Genomic DNA, 18,569 nt, shown 5'->3' with positions numbered 1-18,569 from the left:
CAGTGAGCAGTGCAACATCACTACCATGACTTTATTATTTCTCAGATTACACTGGATGTCTATTTCTGCTAAAGATCATCATTGAAGAAGCCATTCTTGGGTCCAAACTATTCTTTGTCCCAGCAGCGCTTAGTTGTATGACAGACTCTACTTTATCTAGTTCAATATCATGTTCACAGACTTGCAGAATTCATGTCGCATGCTCACCTAACAACTGTAAATGAAAGACTGAAAAGGAAAGGGGTGGGAGTTGAGAATTTTTTTTTTTAAAAAAAGCCAAAGCCTGTCATGTAGTTCTATCTTCTGTAAATATAAATTTAGCACAGTTTCCCAAGTCTAATACGATATGAACGCTATTGATTGTCAAAACAAACCAACACAGGAGTATTTGCTAAAAGGTAGGCTGCCGAGAAGACACAGCTGTCCCTGTTCAAGCATAAAAGGGTGTTAGTTGGGGGTGAGTAGTCATGGTTTACAACAGTATTGGTGTCAGGTCCACTGAGGTAGAAACTAATGGGGAATGGTGGTTTTGCTTGTTCCCCAGCTTCCTAGTCAGGCAGAAAGGGAGACAGGTCAGGTAGGTTAGAATTCAGCTAGAAAACCCTCGTATTTGTGGGGAAGTAAAGAGCTCTTGAACACAGTAGCCTACAAATGACACTTTTTAGTTCCTCTTAAAGCTGTTACTTTCTCTGAGGTCATAATTAGATAAAGCAATCCACTGTACTGCTATCAGCATGTGTCCATCTTAAACCTCAAGATATACTAAAATGTCTAGATTATGGCGTGTGTGTGTGTGTGTGTGTGTGCGTGTGAGTGCAGGTGAGTGCATTTGTGTCTATGCTCCTGTGCAGTCACACATTCATGAATGCATGTATGCATTTTGTAGGGCAGAAGACAGCACCAGGTGTCCTTCCTAGCTGTCATCCTCGTTTACTTACTTCCTGGCTCATTTTTAAGCTTTACTTTCTTACTGGCCTAGAACTTACCAAGTCAGCTCGATTAGCTGGCAAGTCAGCGCTGGGTATTCGCCTGTCTCTGATTTCACAATGCTGTGATTACAAAGGCATGCCACCACACCTGGCTTTTCATAAATGGCTTCTCAAGAACAAACACAGATGCTAGGAAGATACTTTACCAATAAAACCACATCCCTAGCCCCAGAGAGAGCTCCTCAAAAACAGGGAACTTTGTAGTTTTCAATATGGGTGGGAAATATTTCTCTTTATTTTCCCTATCCGGCAATGATCACAGCTTGGAAATACTCTTTGCTCCCAGCTCCCAGCATGTGCTGCGCATTCTTCCCTTTCTCACTGGCTTAAGTGCTCTCTGACCATTGCAGAAGGATCCTTGGCACAGGGCCACAGAGGAATACCTCTGCCGTGGTTGATTTGCATGTGATTCACTCCAAACAGGTTGGGAGCCTTTTGAAGAGAAAAAACCTAGTATATGTTTTTATGGTTACATAATGAGGCATGAACCTAGTACATGTTTTATATGGTTACAGAATAAGGCATGAACCTAGTACATGTTTTATATAATTACAGAATGAGGCATGAACCTAGTACATGTTTTATATGGTTACAGAATGAGGCATGAACCTAGTACATGTTTTATATGGTTACAGAATGAGGCATGAACCTAGTACATGTTTTATATGGTTACAGAATGAGGCATGAACCTAGTACATGTTTTATATGGTTACAGAATGAGGCATGAACCTAGTACATGTTTTATATGGTTACAGAATGAGGCATGATGCTTGGTAAATGTTGTACTCTTAGACACTGGTTTTTTTTATATATAAAAAAGTGTTCAGAATCATCAACATCTTTTGCTAGCTCTCTTTTGCCATAGTGGTATAATGATCCAGTGTAAAATGGGATATAAAGATTTCACACACAATCAAGTCAGCCAGCACTATCTTGTACAGTCTGCACATTCCGCAAAGAAGCGGGGAAGAGACATGAATCAAATTTCTGTAATAGATTTGCTCTTTGTGACGGCTGGCACACCACGGATGTAGACAGGCTGCAGTCCAACAAAGGTATCAGGCCACAGTGCTGTGACTTGAACCTCACTTCCTCAAAACCAGGGGCATGGGCACGGCAGCGTGTCACCCGGGGACATTCTAGAACATCGGCTGAGTTGTGTTGCTTGTGCACAGTGGGGAATTGAAGGTGCCTAGGAGCACAGTCATCGCCACTCTGGATTACTGGCCAAATGGTGATTTAGAATCCTTGATTATTTATATGGACCCTTGGTGCTTTCCAGAAAGACTGTCTGTCCAGCCCACTTGGCCAATTACAGACCAGTGAGAGACACTGCCTATAAACAAAGAAATGAATGCTAAATAAAAAATGATCAAGCAAACAAACGTGAATGGCACATGAGAAACAACATGACAACTTGTCCTCTGGCCTCGATAAGAAAGCATGTACCTGCACACTGCCCAACACACACACACACACACACACACACACACACACACCACAACCATACAGAAAAATTAAGTATGTTTTATTACAAAACTCCATCCCATTTCTTAAAATACAGGAAACATACAATCCCCATTCACGTCAATGCTCTTCTCTTAGTGACAGGGCCAGTAGAAAGAGTGTATTTATTTGTATGCCATTGTGAAATATGAAGTATCTAAGTAAAGATATCCAGAAACCCTGCTGCAGAGGATACACAGGGCACTGGAAACATCTTTCTAATTATTATTTAATGAGACAGAGCATTTTAAAAAATGTTATACAATGCATGGGTGCAGGGATAAAGGCAAGTATAAGCTGACCACTTTCTGCTCATGGATTTGAAGGAGGCCTCGCTGCAGTACTTCATAGTCATAAAAGCATGAACATCTCTATAAGTGTATTCTTCTTTCACATTCCAAGGCCTAATCTATGGGGTTAAATAAAATTCCAGGAAATGATAGCTTTAGAGGCCCTGATATATACAGAAGGCCGGAGGCCAGGTAGGAAAGAGGAAGGGTGGGGGCGTCGAGAGGAGGGCAAGCAAACATCAGGATGAAGGGAGGCCTTTGTCTCATTTTACTTTGTGTTATTCAGATTCAGAACAGGCCATCTGAGTCTTGCTTTTAAACAGCTGTAAAGAATTAAAATAGAAAAACATATTGGGAGATGGCAGAAGTGGTACCCAGAAGAGTACACATGATTTCCATCCTGAAGGGTTGACCAGTTTCCTGCAATCCGGAAACCACTTTCACACATGTAAGAAGTAGGAACGGAGGAGGCCGTGAGGTAACATCTGTTGATGTAGGTGGAGAGTGGTCCCAGATAGGAGCTAAAGTGACAGAAGTCAACTTCACGGGATGAGAGGCTTTATTAAGCCACCTACGGAAAGTCATTGCATGAAGTAATGACCCCTGTTGATGAGATGTACTCACAGTTAGCTGATAACACGACAGGGATGGCATATAAAAAAAAAAAAAAAAAAAAAAAAAAAAAAAACCCTTGCCTTGGTTGGCAGGGTCACTAGGTAATCAAGCTCTCTCCCAAGCGCTTCCATCGTAAAATAACAGTACCATGGAAAGTTACAAGCATGCAGAAACAAAAGGAGTCTGAAGCAGACCGATGGAAGATGAATACTCAGGACATTAGTAGTAAATAGGTTTTTTCTGCCACCAAAGATACATAGCGGTTCACCGACTCATGGAAACAAAGAACAAGGCAATCAAGGAATGTGAATGCATCTGTTTACAGTGCTTTCCTCAACTTTGCCTCACTTTACTAAGATACAGCAATGCTGGAAAGTTTAAAGGTCAGTATTAAATTTAGTTACTGTAAGGCTCTAAGGCTCTTATAAGGACAGTCACGATGACTAGGTGATGTGATTAAGCTTCCAAACACAATCAAGTTAGGTTTACTCAAAAGAAACCCTCAAATAATTTGTGCGTATTCAATTTTGTGTAGGTGCTTTTTATATATTGCTTTCATATATTGCTTAAATCTGTAGTTTTGGTCTCCAGAGCAAGTTAAAGAGTGATATTAAAAGAGCTTATTTCAATTAATTTTTTAATTACTCTATTTAGATTATAAATCTTTCAATATTTCCAAAACTAAGTGATTTCATACCATTCTCTCAGACACAAAGATCTAAACTTAACTCTATATAAATTCTCATTGCTGCTCAGAGAAGCACCCTTTCATAGACTGGAAACAGTTCAGATGCAAGAGAAACCCCATGTCACTCAACAGCCCTGTCCCCCATCAAACCCACACCATCAAATCTCCCAGAAATATATATTCAACATAGAATCCTCAACGGAAAAATCCCAAAGGGTTACTGAAAGAACAATGCACAGACTAAAATGAATGATGAGATAATTGTTCTTTAAAATATTGTGAAGTTTGGGGAAAATGATACCTACTTTGCTTCATCACACTGATTTAATAGGAGAAAATATTAATAGACCTCACAAGTATATGATGAAATAATGGGAAAGACATTTACATTTGTTGAAGTAGTTAAGTAAGATTTCTTTGTCCATTTGATATACTGAATCTTTTTGTATTTGAGAAGCTGCATTGCTGCATTGCTTTATTCCGTACGCTTCTCCAGGGGCCTGCTAAAAATATCAAATGCTGAACACTTTCTACCGGGAGAAACCTGCATCTGTGCCACGCCATCTACCGTCTACCTTCACTGTGGAACATTCTCCTTTAGATACGTGGGAGGCAGCACGGCTCGAGTGCTTGCTTAAGGGGAGAGCACGACCTGTGTGGGAGCCACACGCCATCCATGCGGGCCATTGCATCTCAGCCCACAGCGGAAAAAAGAATTCACAGATAGTTCTACCAGAACGAAACCAAACAAAGGGAACACTTGTGGTAGACCTCCTTTATTAACTGCACACATCGTTCTAGATTCTAAGATCCTCTTAATTTTGTTTCTTTTTCTTTGTTTTCAATCAGTTAAATAAAAGTCTTGTGATAATTTCCCAAACCTGAAGGAGATTATCAGAGTTCCACAACATTTGGAAATGTGTGAAGACAACGTAACTTGCTTTTGCGGTTACCGTAATTACGCCATCCCCTTCCTTTTCTCCAGACTCTGCTGGGTGCCACTCTTCCCGGCCTTGCTGAACATTAGCAGCGGCAAGAACATCCAACGTGCCTACTGCTTTTCAAACTGAGCTCAAATTTATAAGAAAAAGATAGACTTTGGCCAAGTATTTTTGTGCTAACATCCCCAGATTTTAAGGCTCCTAAAATGGAGTATTCTTCACTTTCATCTCAGCACCTGCTACAAGGTTATTAATGTAACCCCATTCTTTGCTATTCAAGGGCTATAGCTAAAGGTAGCAAAGTCACCATGCACACATTTATCCTAAAACTATATAGGGCAGACTGCAAAGAGCCACAACATTCCTTTATCTTGCCCTAAATAGAAAAAGAAGATAGCGTCCGTTTTCCACTATGATTTGAAACCATAACCTCTGCAGCATGAGATTTTAATTTATGAAAGAAAGAATCTTAAGCACTGCATCAGAGCAGGTTACACTGGTTAATATGAATATCAAAATTGTACGGTTTTCTAAAACTAGATACATTTAACTCCTTCCCCACAAAAGCGCTCTGGTTTAGAACTGAGTTCTAATTAGACATAATGCCTGTAGATCATGAGTGGAGCTTTCCAAACTAAAATTTCACTACCGAGTTATTGCAACGCAAAGTTACATGGGCCTGGGTCATTTCTATTTCCAGCCCATCTCATTTGTATTCATTATTAAGCTTTCAAAAATAGGCTCAATTTTCTGTTCAGGAACTGCACAATTTATCCCCAAACTTCAAGTTATTAATATACTTGTTAAAATTGTATGAATTTAGCCAACCCACTGAAAGCAAAACACTAACCTATTAAACACAGTTGGAGCTTGGGCTCTGGAAAGTCACCCAACAAGAAACATTCTGTGGTCAAGAAGCACGCATCTGTTCTTGAGGAGGTGCCATTAACTTCTGCTTAATAAAGTATACCACTACTCTGTGAATGATAGGGGTTTTGTATTGTCTAAGGTAATTTTTATTCTTTATAGTGGCTAAAGATGCTGTGGGCTTTCCAAGAAGCCGTCTATTTCAACAGCAGCTGCTGAAACCCAGTTCATTTCCACAGAGGGGAGAGTAATTACTTCTCTGATCTGTCACTACTAATATCTCTTGGCAGCTCTCACAGGCCCCCTGTCTCTTGTTCTGTTTCCTTAAGAGGAAACATATTCACAGGCTCAAATAAAATTTCAGGTTTTAAGAATTATAACAGTTTATGTTGCAAAGTTAAAGAATAGAAAGTGAACAAAAGATGGTAGAGATTGCTGGTCCACGTTCAAGCACAAACATGCTATCAAGGTGATTGGCAAACGCCTAGGCGTGTAAGGCATCGGGGCTTTGTTTCTCAAATAGTTTGGAGTATGCACAATTTTGAAAACACACACGTGTAAGTGTAAGCGACTAGATTTGCTTGAAGTTTAGAAAAACTGCATTAGTAATACTCAATGTTGACTGGAAAGGCATGCCTCTTTTTTGCTGTTAAGTAGTTGCACTCAATTTAAGAACAATTCAAGTGAGTATAACAAATTCGGCAAGTTATAAGAATGAAAAATTCAAAGCAAAGGTTAAATGGGAGGGCCATGCCATAAAAAATGAGCTAGGAATGAAGTAAATGTATTCAAAATGAAACCAAAAAGCTCCTAAAAGTGCTACACATTTGATATGGATGCTTAATAAAACTGATCCTGAGCTTCTGACTAGTTTAAACAAGAGAGAATCTAATACATGTATACACATGCGTGCATGCGCGCATGCACACACACACACACAATACACAAATAAATACAGCTGCTTTCTTTTTTTTAGCTTTAGCAGAAACACTCCTATGGGGATCCATTCTGACAAAGCAGCAAGCAGCTTATAGGGATAAAAGCGAATGGAGACCATTACTGCCAAGTGACAGTGAGGGGCACAGCAGCCTTTAACGTTTACCGAGGCTCACTATGTAACGAGTACTGTGTTTAGTGATTTGGGATGTTTATTTTACTACATGCTCATGAGAATGCTGGATACTGGGATGGGGTAGCTGTGAAGGTACCACATGAAACAGTTCGACTTTATCACAAGCTTTCCAGCCCCACTGTGTGTGTGTGTGTGTATGTATGCATGCGTGTGCATGCATTCACATGTGTGTCATTCCATTTTTGCAGACAAATGTCTAAGAGCTTTTAGAATTAACCCCCTTGTTAAGAGATGGGAGAACTGGGTAACTTAACTCCAAACAGCATTCTTTTCCTCATTGTTCTGTGTTTGCCTTATGTACCATACTGAGGCACACTGTCGAACCAGCTTCACTTCTGAAGTATTTTTGAACAGTGATTCCCTCACAAACAATGCTGCAGTGCCATTGAGTGTCATGTGATTGGTTACAGCTAACAAGCTACCAATTTTGCAAATGATATGCTTTATAAATTATATTCTTGATAACCTATAATGATGTCACCCTTGCTCATGTGGATTCAGGGGTGCTCACTGAATGGCATAGAATGCAGTATAATTGTATATAATTACACGGGGCTTTCGGCCATGATCCTGCAGGCACAAATAGATTGAACTAGACATCTGAACGTCTCCAGCATCTGTGATCTCCCATTCTGGAGAAAAGCTTGCAGGGTTTTGGCTTGTGAAGAAACTCGGGGTGCTCCATTGGACTAGAAATGGAGTCGCTTAGAATTCAAGTTAGGAAGAGGATTGAAACTCTGATGATGACTGCAGGCACTCTGATAGAAGGGAAAATTTCTAGATGGCACAAGAATAATGCATTATTTGGATCGTGTTGTATTTATTTCTGTATGAGAAAAGGGGTGATAGGAACATGTCCCACCAAGCATGTACATTCAGGAAAACATCACCCAGGAAGAGGCTCAAGGACTGCTTATAGGAAGACAGCTCAGTAGGAATTCTAAGGTTGTGGCTCGGTTGGGTGGAGAACTATTCTGCTCTCAGGGAGCTCTGGATTGATCCCCAGTACTACAAACAGAAGATATGGTGGTGCACGCCTGTAATCACAGCACTTGGGAAACTGAGGCAGGAGGATCAGAATTGTAAAGTCATTCTTGAATTCAATGGGTTCCAGACCACCCTGGGGTAAGAGAACCTGCCTTGACAAACACACAAATGACAAAGGATCATCAGGCTAGGTGGCTAAGCAGCGTCTGGGAAGCACTGCTGCTGTTCCCCTGCCTCCATCTTCTTGGACAAGCCTGGACTTCCTAGGGGTGCCCATGAGTGCTTTAATGAAGATCCTTCAGTTCAAAGCTGCCCGTATCTTTGTTTCTTTAGTGAATGCTACTTTCTATGACACATTTTTGCTACACCTCACTTCCAAAGTGCAAAACCGTTGGTCATTTTTGTAAGCCGCTGCAATTCCGTCTGTATCTCTCTGCTGGGACTTCCTCTCTTTGTCTAAAAGAGTCTGCTTCTCCACACCATGGACTTATAAAAATGTCTGAGTCTGCCACAAACTCGCGTCAGAAACCTGTATTTCTCTCTATACCCAGCTGAGCCTCTTGCACTATCCCTCTGCACTTTCCTGTTTTAAAAAGTGAAAGCAATGTTAAGAAGTATGTCCACAACCACCACTGCCACTTCACTCTTCCGGAGCCTGACATAAGCGCCCAAAGGCCAGAGGTCACCTTACCCTGTAGTTACCCATTGACTCTCCATAATAAAACATCATGAAAGAGAAACTGGGCCTAGTCTGTGGGGACTCCTGGAGAGGCATAAACATGTTTGCATTGTGAGATAAATATGAGTCTTCACTCATCAGAACGGGATGCCCTAACTAGGATATGGAAAGCACCCCCACCCTCCCTTACAGGTCTTTTTATTAAATCTATGTTGTCGAGCTGTGGTGGTATTGGGAGGTGGGACCTAGGTTAGAAGTAGGTTAGATTACATTGGGTTTGTTTTTAAATGTAATACTGAGTTTGGCCCTTTTCATCTCTCTAATTTCTTTTACACCATAGTTCAGTGAGCATGCACGTCCACCCCACACTCTAGTTCAGTGAGCGTGCACCTCTACCCCACACTCTAGTCATGATGCATTGTCTCAGCAGGATCGAAACAAGAACTGGAGCTTCTGAAAGCGTGGGTTGAAATAAAGGCCCCTGCACATCACTGACCATGTTCCCTCTGAGGTTATTCCTGTTCCTGATCACTGATCTGGTCAGAGATAGTACAGAAATATGTCACTGACGCTCTTGAGGAAGATGGCGGCACTAACGGAATATGTATCCCCGTCTATGGTAGTCTCTCTCTCTCTTTTTTTTTTTTTGCACTGAATATTTTATTTAAGATTTGTACAGATAAGTAGTAGCATGGTTGCATCTGATATAGTGGTGTCTCGGTGCTATGACACATCAGTACAGTTCCTCGTGTTGTGGTGATTCCAACCATAAAATTATCTTCTTGCTACTTACATAACTGAAAATTTGCTACTGCTGAATCTACTAACATAGCCTTCAAGACAATATGCGATTATTTGCTACCTTCAGTTACTTAGGTCTTCAGTGCTCACAAATTTCCTTAATTCTGAAATAGATTCTAGCCACTCACAAAGCCGATCTGACCAGTAGAAGTGAAGAAAACTAAAGTGACGTGGAACAACACAGAGAGGGACTTTACCTATTCAATAACAAAAGAACTACCCTTCTTGAGAAGTCGTCTTACAAAAGAATAAAGCGTCCTCAAAACAATGTTGTGGACTTCAGTTCAGAGGTCAGTTAGTCAACAAAGCAAGACATTTAGTAAATCATATCCCCCATGTTAAAGATCAGACACAATATGTTGGGAATGAGTTATTTCATCTGGTAATAAAAATCTAGGAGCAAGGGAGATGGCTCAATCAGGAAAGTGCCCACCTGTGGTAGAACCATGAGAACCATCATTTACCTAAAAGCCAGGCATGGTGGTAAGCACTAGTGGGTCAGGGGACTGAGATGGGTGATGCCCTGGTATGTCCACCCAGTCAGTAGGCTTCAAGTTCAGTCCCTGTCTCCAAAGATAAGATGGAGAATCAATTGAAGAAGACAGCCAATACCAACCTCTGGCCTACATGCACCCACATGCATGTTCACGCACTTAGACACATAGGCATGTGTACCTGCACGCATTAGTACACAACTGCATGCACAAAAACACACACTCACATATTGACATCACACTCACAAGCAAACTTTACATATATCTAATAAGGTCCTTTACTAAAAAAGAATCATTACAGCCCTGTGTCTTATTGGAGATAACTGGCTGCATCCCAAAACTTACACTGATCTGTCTTGTTATTGGGTTATCAACTATTTAATTGCAAGGGCCATGGTAGAATGACAAAGGGCAGACAACTGAAAAATATGCTGTTCTATGTTATTTATACTGTTCACCCATCTAAGCTCTTGGTTCTTGCTCAGAGAAATAATTATCCTGTGGCATTTTGTTTTAATTTACTCTACAGTGGCCTTTAAACTTCCCAATACATTATGTTAAAACAGAACTTTTAAACCCAGTCAATTTTGTTGAGCTATTAAAGATTGGCTATGTATACCTATTAATCAAATGTAAATTTAGATTTCTGGAAAAAATACACCAAGAAAAGATAGCTTTATAGCTAACAATGGATATTCTAGAATTGGAAATAGAAGCCTCATTCCTATACTCTATTCTTTAGGAAAAACTCCTCAAATTGCAGAATCAACAAACAATTAGTCAGCTAATTATCCACCGTTTTGTAAAACTGAGTTTTGATGAGGGACATTTTGGCTAGACAAGGTATCTCATAGCTCAAGAAAATGGTACAAATTGATTGCTAAGTCAGTAAACTCGTATTAAAACTGGTTTAAAGGAGGCAGACCTTCAGTGGCTCTCGTTCTTGACTTCATCCCAGTGGCCAGCCTTCTGGAACTCCTGCCTCTTTGATCATTTGATCTATGTATCTTCTGGTAGGCATGGGGAGTGATGCTTGCTATGCTAATCATTGCCTGTAATACACAGTCACCATGAAGAAGGAGGCACCCCGATTTCTTGCTAGCTTTCTCACATGAAGAGGTGATCTGAAAATCTCCCACATCAATCAAACACATCATCATGTCATGACATACTACTGAGAGTAATGCAGACCAAGCTCAGCGTGCGACAGAATCAAGTCCCAGGAATCACTATGAACTAACAATACAATCGAGTCCCAGGAATACCACTATGAGCTGACAATGCAATAAGCCATAGAGTGGTTAATGCCCCTGGCCTGCTGTGACGCAGCACCACGTGGCATTGCATTCTCCCCCTTGCAGCTGTGTGACTGACTGGGAGCTGCAGGTCACAGAGAATAACCTGGGATGGCTTTGACAAACTTGAAAATGCCTGAAAAGTGGCTGGGATGATCCAAAGATAAATAAGACTCAACTGTTGATAAATTAAAATTACAAGTGCAAAAAAAATAATATANATATAGCAAAAACCAAGCAAACAATAAAATTTAAAACACTGGGAGGCTCAGGGGGTAATGGTGCTTCTGCTAAGCCTAAGACCAGGGTTTGATCTTGAGTACTTACACGGTAGAAGGAGAGATACTACTCTTAAGTTTCCCTTTGACCTCCACAAATATACCAAGACACTTGTGCACACTTTCGCATGTACACACACACACACACTCACACACACACAAGCAAGTTAACTAAAACCTTAAGGTATTATTAAATCCAGTGTGGTATTCTAGAATATTGTTCAAGTTCTTAAATAGTTTTGATCTCCACACCTACCTAAGATCGCTCAGTGATAAGCTATAGACCTAAAGGTAAGGAATTGTATAACTTCCTGAAGGTGTCTGATATCATTCAAGGTCAATGTCTGGAGGGTGGGACTTCACAGACCATGGAGCAAAGAGGTTGGAAAAGGTTTTATTGCCATGAATGATAACCTATTTCAATGGCCAAAAATGACCATTTCAAGGTTCTGGTGTTAATTAAAATCAACCAACAGTGTGAGACATTCTTATTCCTGAGACACTGCTGTCTGTGTGGGAAGAACAGGTGTCCTCTGTTGGGTCTTTGATATTCTGTAACCTCTGCGTATTATAGTATTTTATACTGGGCGAGACACTGCCGTCTGCATACACTGATGGACATGACAGAAGATGTTGAAATGACTCTGCCATTACATTGGACTCTTTATAGGCCAATGGGAACAAAGCACTCTCGTTTTGTACATAACCTTGAAGTTCTAAAAGAACAGGAATTTTTGCATGATTTCTATTTTAACTAATGAAGTTGAATGGTTAACACATAATCAATTAATTTCAGGGGATACCAGTGCAAACATGAATGTGATTAGAGACCTATCCCTGGCTGTCCTAATGCATCCTGAGTGCTCAATGGCCAACACTCTGTGCATCCGGTTTATTGTCTGTTAGAAATTTTTAAGATGACTGCATGAGACCAAAGATCATGACTCTTTGTAAGGACACACTGTAGTAGATTTTTAAGCACCAGCAATGTTCAATTCTTCTTTTGATACATGTTTTACTTCCATAGTTAGCATCTGTAAACACACACACCTTTTTAATGACTCATTGTTCTGAATGTGTAAAACACGTGACTTAATATGTGGTACTGGAGTTAAATTTAAATCCCAACATTTCCAAACATAAAACTACAAAGGTTATACTTAGATTTTACTTAAACTGAAATATCAGAACAGCAACTTCATAAGCTTTTTATTTAATAAGTATAGCCTATGCTGTTAATCACTATTTTAATCACTCTGCATTTTCAAAGGCACTCTGAAGAAGTGGTTACTGTTACCGTGGCTGTTTCCCAGATGAGGACAGTGAAATACCAAGAGGCTGCCTAACTTCCCTGAGGCACAGAGAAGCATTGAGATTAACTTGTTTCTGGGTAGTGTGTGATGAAACCTGAATCGTAACTTAGTCCAACTGACTCTACACCCTGCCCTCTGACCTTCCACACTGTCCTCTGACCTCCGGTGCCATCATCTGACTTCCCGTGCTGTCCTCTGACCTCCTGTGCTGTCCTATTACCTCCCTTGCCATTCTCTGACCTCCCATTCTGTCCTCTGACCTCCCGCGCTGTCCTCTGACCTCCTGCACTGTCCTATGACCGTCCTTGCCATCCTCTGACCTCCCATGCCATCCTCTGACCTCCAGTGCTGCCCTCTGACCTCCTGTGCTGCCCTCTGACCCCTTTACTGTACTGAAAGAGTATATGTCCCTATGAGCTTGTCTCACAAAGCCAAATTCCAAAGAGGGAAACAGAGGCAGTTACATGTTTTCTTTAATCAACATGCCTTGGTATTTGAACTATGTGCTCACCTACACTCATTTCCAAAGAAACCCTCATGCTCTAAAATAACTGCCTTTATATATAAGCTAAGGGATAGATTTGACTGATTTGAAAGTTAGCATCAAAAAATTAACAGAAAAGTATCAGAATAATAGAGACATGAAATTTAAAAGACATAATTGATTTTAGGATAACTCTCTAGCAGCTGAATTTTAAAAAAATAAGAAAAAATTCTAAATCACAAAGTCCCATAAATGTCACATCATGAGCAAATAAGTCATATATAACACCAATTGTGTGCAAACCTATATAATATAAAAACATGCATGCCTAGGATTCAGCATGCATAGAAACATATGCCTTTCATTTGCCTCTTTGAAAATTTTTCTTTCTAATTTAGAGATTCTTCCTTCCAGTCTTAAACAAATAAATGCCAGTTTCACCCTCCAGATATCTGATAGTTAAGTGACGCTGGTCCTGTGGTGGCCCTGGTCTATTTGCTGTGCTCCTCCTAGCTGGGCATCTGTACTGACATCTCTGCTCCTTTTCTGCAGTTAGAGTCTAGCGTCACAGGCAGTATTTTCCCCACTAAAACTGAAAGATTATTTTTGAAAGAAATTTATAGCAATAAAATAAATTTTATATGGCTGAGATGTTCATGTCAGGCTCCGAAACCATCCTCAAATGGTTCTCAAACTTGATGACAGAACTTTACTGAACAATGAAAATGCAGGAGACAAGACAAGGTGTAAAACAGAAGATGTCAGAAGCCTCTTGTTAGTGGAAAATGCAGGCGTTGCAGCAATGCAAGCGTGCATCTGTGGCTCCATTGGGAGACCCAGAACCGAAAAGAAAGCAGAGCTAATGGTAAGACAGACAGGAAGTAGCAGGAAGCAGCCCTCTGTGGAGCCCACAAACCTCTTCTAGGCTGATCTCTGTCACTGTTATATTAACACATGTCCTTGCTGATAAACATTTGGAATGAGGCTCCTTTCCATTATGGCTTCTTTCAAGTTCAGATTTAATTACTGTGGGAATTAATCAGATATGACTTGGGGCACAGTATTTTAAATGTCAGCAGAGTGGCAATTCCAGATCTCTGCAGTATCAGAGTAACTCTGCCTTCCTCATGGGGAAGGCCACCAGTGCAGACTGCGCCAGCAATGGGGAGACTATCTCTCAGTTTCAGTCTGGAGAGATTTTGTCTATTGACCTGTCGTTAATTTGTACATACTCAAACATGTCAAGAAAATGTACTCTTAAGGGCGCCTTAGCAGCACACAGCCATTTAACTCAAGATGAAAAATTATGCATACTTGTATTTCCTTATATTACCCAAAATGAGTAAAGGGAATGCTTGAAATTTAAATATGGAAATACAAAGGAATCCTTAAGTGTTTGGTCTTCTAAGGAGGTATGTGTCTTAAAACTTAACCAATGTGACCTTGACATGAAAGCAGTTTTAAGACACGTGCGGTACCTTCTCATACAGTCCAGGGCCCGGATGAAGAAGTCTTTGTGCAGCTGGTGCTCGTCCCTCAGGATGGAGCACTGCTCCAGCGTCACTGACATCGAGGTCCTGTCTTTGGCGCTTTTACAGCAGGTGAAGCGGATGCCGTTGAGTTTGCGACAAATCTGCAAGACAAAGGGAAACGAGGACTCGAGTGCTTCCGTCTACGTCTACCCTGTACAATCACGCACACTGCCTTTTCATTTTCTGAGGTAGAAGACTGGCTTTAACTTGTTGATTTCTTTGAGCGGGAGGTCTGAGCTGTCAACACCACAGACCCTACAGAGGAGGCATGGAGGCCACCTGATTTGCATAAATGCCACCCACAGCTCAGAAGCAATAGCTTGGCTGAAAATGACGCAAGCTGTGTTGTTCTTAGATTAGACAGTTGAATGTTTGCCTAAAGTCTACTTTTTTGAGATCAAGCAGTGAAAATCTTATCGTTGACATGTGAGGATCTCATGAAGGCCCAGCCCTAGCAGAGGAACTATTGACATTGATGACCGTTGGGGGAGGGAGGACAGTTTACGTCATAGTTCCTTAAGTGCGAGGCTGCTTGCATTCTAGATGGCTCTGCATGCATTCACTGAGCAAAGCAGTGGGTTCAGAAACAGCACGTAACACTGGGTAGTGAGGAGGAATTAGAGGAAAGTGATTAGGGGGTAGATTTGATCAAAACACATTGTACGCAGGTATAAAATTCTCAAATAGTAAAAAATATTAAACTTGCCTATTTTTTTTAAAGGCATGCACCATCACTGCCTGGTCACCCAGTGTTCTTTTTTTTTAATTTATTTATTTATTATATATACAGTATTCTATCTGTGTGTATGCTTGAGGGCACCAGACCTTATTACAGATGGTTGTGAGCCACCATGTAGTTGCTGGGAATTGAACTCAGGACCTTTGGAAGAGCAGGCAATGCTCTTAACCACTGAGGCATCTCTCCAGCCCCTAATTGAAAATAAAAAGTATTTGCTGGACTTGAACTTATGTTTCAAAATATCTCTATAGATAAAGGGACCACGTGGTAATGTCGGGCACACTAAATTGGCTACCATTACTTCACACAGACTGTGACACAGCATGGGGTTATAAATGACTGATCGATACGCTTTTGTAACGAACTGAGCATGAACCCCAGTGGAAGCCATGACTACCCTCACTTCACAGTGGGGAAAACGGAAGCATCTGGAACCTGTGTAACTTGTGCACAGCAGAGCAGGAACAGGCTGGGAATGCAAGTCTTCCTAAGTCCAAACACTGAGTTTTTAGTTCCGTCCGTGCGTCTGGTGTTCCTCAGTGACTTGCATTATAAGACAGACAAGTCTCTGACCTAGGAGCTCCCATTTTCTCATTGTCTTATGGACCCCTCTGCCCCCTTTGCTGCTAGCCCACGCTGCTTTCTAAGATGAGCTACCAATAATGAACGGCAGCATCAGCAATGCCAATCAATGTTCATTTAAGATAAATTGAATGCGACTCACAAACCACCCACTTTATTATCTGTGATCAACGAGGCCTTCAGAGTGCCCGCCTGGGGAAGAAACAGTAAAACAGTTTTTATTGAGGAATTTTTTCACTGTATTTTAATTGTCATTTCGTACTTAAATTAAGATTTATATGTCCCTATTAATTCAGACTTTTACTCCCTTCTATTTCCAATAAAAGTAGCTACAGAAAAAAGAGAGTATGGTTTTACCATGCGATCTCTTTTTACTTAGAAAATTTTAATTCATCCAAATAAGTAGTATTTCACCTTTTCAAATGGTGACTATATTCATAGTCACAAAATAGACCTTAATGGATGCGTTTGAGATATAGTTTTTAAAAGAAGTAATATTCTTTAAAATATATCGCTACTTTAGCATATACCTCTCCTGCTTGAGATATTAATGCCCTGCATTTAAAGCCAAGTGGAGGTGGGCTGTGTCTCCACAGTAGGCAAGAAAAGTCTTGATCTCAGTCTCTACGGCTTCTGAATGATCCAAGTTTGCTTGTACATACTCAGCATTTGGTTTCTTAATTTTTTCCTTTTATTATTTAATTAAATAAAGAAAAATAAAATAACTGTTAATTAGACTGTGAAGCACTGACAAAGGCAGTATTTCATTAGGGAGACAGAAAGAGAGGAAACAGAAAACAGAAATAAAAGTGTTTTGGTAATGTCAAGGAGGATTCCCGACTTCTCCATTTTAAGAGTGTTATTAAGTTGTTCTGGTTTGGAAGCTGATATTGAAAGTGAGTTTTCAACTTACAGCAATGCTAGGGAATACACAATCAACCGTGAGTTGTATAAGAACCTTATGTGATTGGTATAAACACCAGAAAAACATTTTAGAAGTAAGCAGGATTGGTGGGAAGAACTTACATATTCATATAGGTAAAAGAAGTTACCAAGAGGAGATAGGCATTCATGTTTTCATAAAAGCATCATTGCTTTATATTTTCAGGTGATTTTACCTCATGTATACAATAAGGTAATGCCATAAATATATAGTCCCCAGATACTGGAGGGTCTTCCATATGATCAGAATTCCTGGATGCTATGCTTTCAGAAAAATATTCAAAATAACGTGAGGCTTTACCTAGTGAACCTTTGGGAGTTGCTAACCATGGTGGTGTCTAAAGACACACAGAACTCTGTAACTGGTGTGGTGCTGAGAGTGAGCAGTGTCGGTGGCCTGTCTGAAAGTAGTGTTTCCTGCTTTGGTTGCCTCTGATGTTCTTCCCAAGCACACCAGGTAAGCATAGCAGGAGCTTGCCTCTGTCTTCTTCTTGGTTGATTATTTTATTTGGTCACATGGTAAATTATCCCTTCCCTTTTGCCCAGCAGTGACTAATAACATTGGTAATAGTAGGAAGGCTGATTTAAATGCTTTTGATGGCACATGAATAACGTGTGCTGCAGGGCTAATGAACCTGAACTCTGTGTTGTAGGAGTGACAGCCAAGGCTCCAGACACAGACTCATCTCAGAGGTCTCCAGAGCACCTTTCCTGGTGCAAGGATGCTTTCCCAAAGGAAGGTCCTGAGATCTGAGAGTTTAACAAAATTCATAAATTTAATATGAACTCTGGTTCAAGTTGCTGGAAAAGAGCTTTTAAACACAAACACGAGTCTCTCGCTAATTCATGTAGAAACTGAGGCAGGAAAACAGGCAGGTCTCACACTCTGAGGGTGCCATTAAGCAATAGAGAACCAAGCACAGTCAGATCATTACCTCGTGGCAATCAATCATCAATAAATTCTGTGCCAAGGGCTGGAGAGATGGCTCAGCGGTTAAGAGCATTGCCTGCTCTTCCAAAGGTCCTGAGTTCAATTCCCGGCAACCACATGATGGCTCACAACCATCTGTAAAGAGGTCTGGTGCCCTCTTCTGGCCTTCAGGCATACACACAGAATATTGTATACATAATAAATAAATAGTTATTTTAAAAAAAATTCTGTGCCAATACCTAAACTAACAAACACATTTACGAGCTCATTAACTGAACAATATTCCCGTGAGTCTCAAGTCAGGGATCTGGCAACCCCACAGTTGGAATCACATATCTCTTATAGTGGTAGTTCAAAATTCAGATTGTCATATAACACTGACAATTATCCATAGCATGTAATACCAAGAGAATCACAGATACTTCTTTTTGGCCTCAGAGTGACAAGAAAGCCCAAAGTTGGTAAGGAGTGGGTTCCATGTTGA

The 18,569-nt window shown here is 40.6% G+C and overlaps 1 protein-coding gene across 4 annotated transcripts in view; it reads right to left on the bottom strand.

The window, feature by feature from the left end:
- The window catches only part of Inpp4b (inositol polyphosphate-4-phosphatase type II B), a 696,298-nt gene that overhangs the window by 27,493 nt on the left and 650,236 nt on the right, over positions 1–18,569 (bottom strand). For all 4 annotated transcript variants that reach the window (XM_050161508.1, XM_050161511.1, XM_050161509.1 and 1 more), the window contains exon 26: positions 14,838–14,992. In XM_050161508.1, coding sequence (XP_050017465.1) covers positions 14,838–14,992 — 155 coding nt within the window. The remainder of the gene's footprint in view (positions 1–14,837; positions 14,993–18,569) is intronic.

The sequence above is a fragment of the Alexandromys fortis genome, unplaced genomic scaffold (genome assembly GCF_014885135.2).
Source record: "Alexandromys fortis isolate MF-2015 unplaced genomic scaffold, M_Fortis_MF-2015_v1.1 scaffold_127, whole genome shotgun sequence".
NCBI lineage: Eukaryota > Metazoa > Chordata > Mammalia > Rodentia > Cricetidae > Alexandromys > Alexandromys fortis.
Note: the sequence above shows the minus strand (reverse complement) of the source record. Positions and strands in the feature narration are given on the sequence as shown.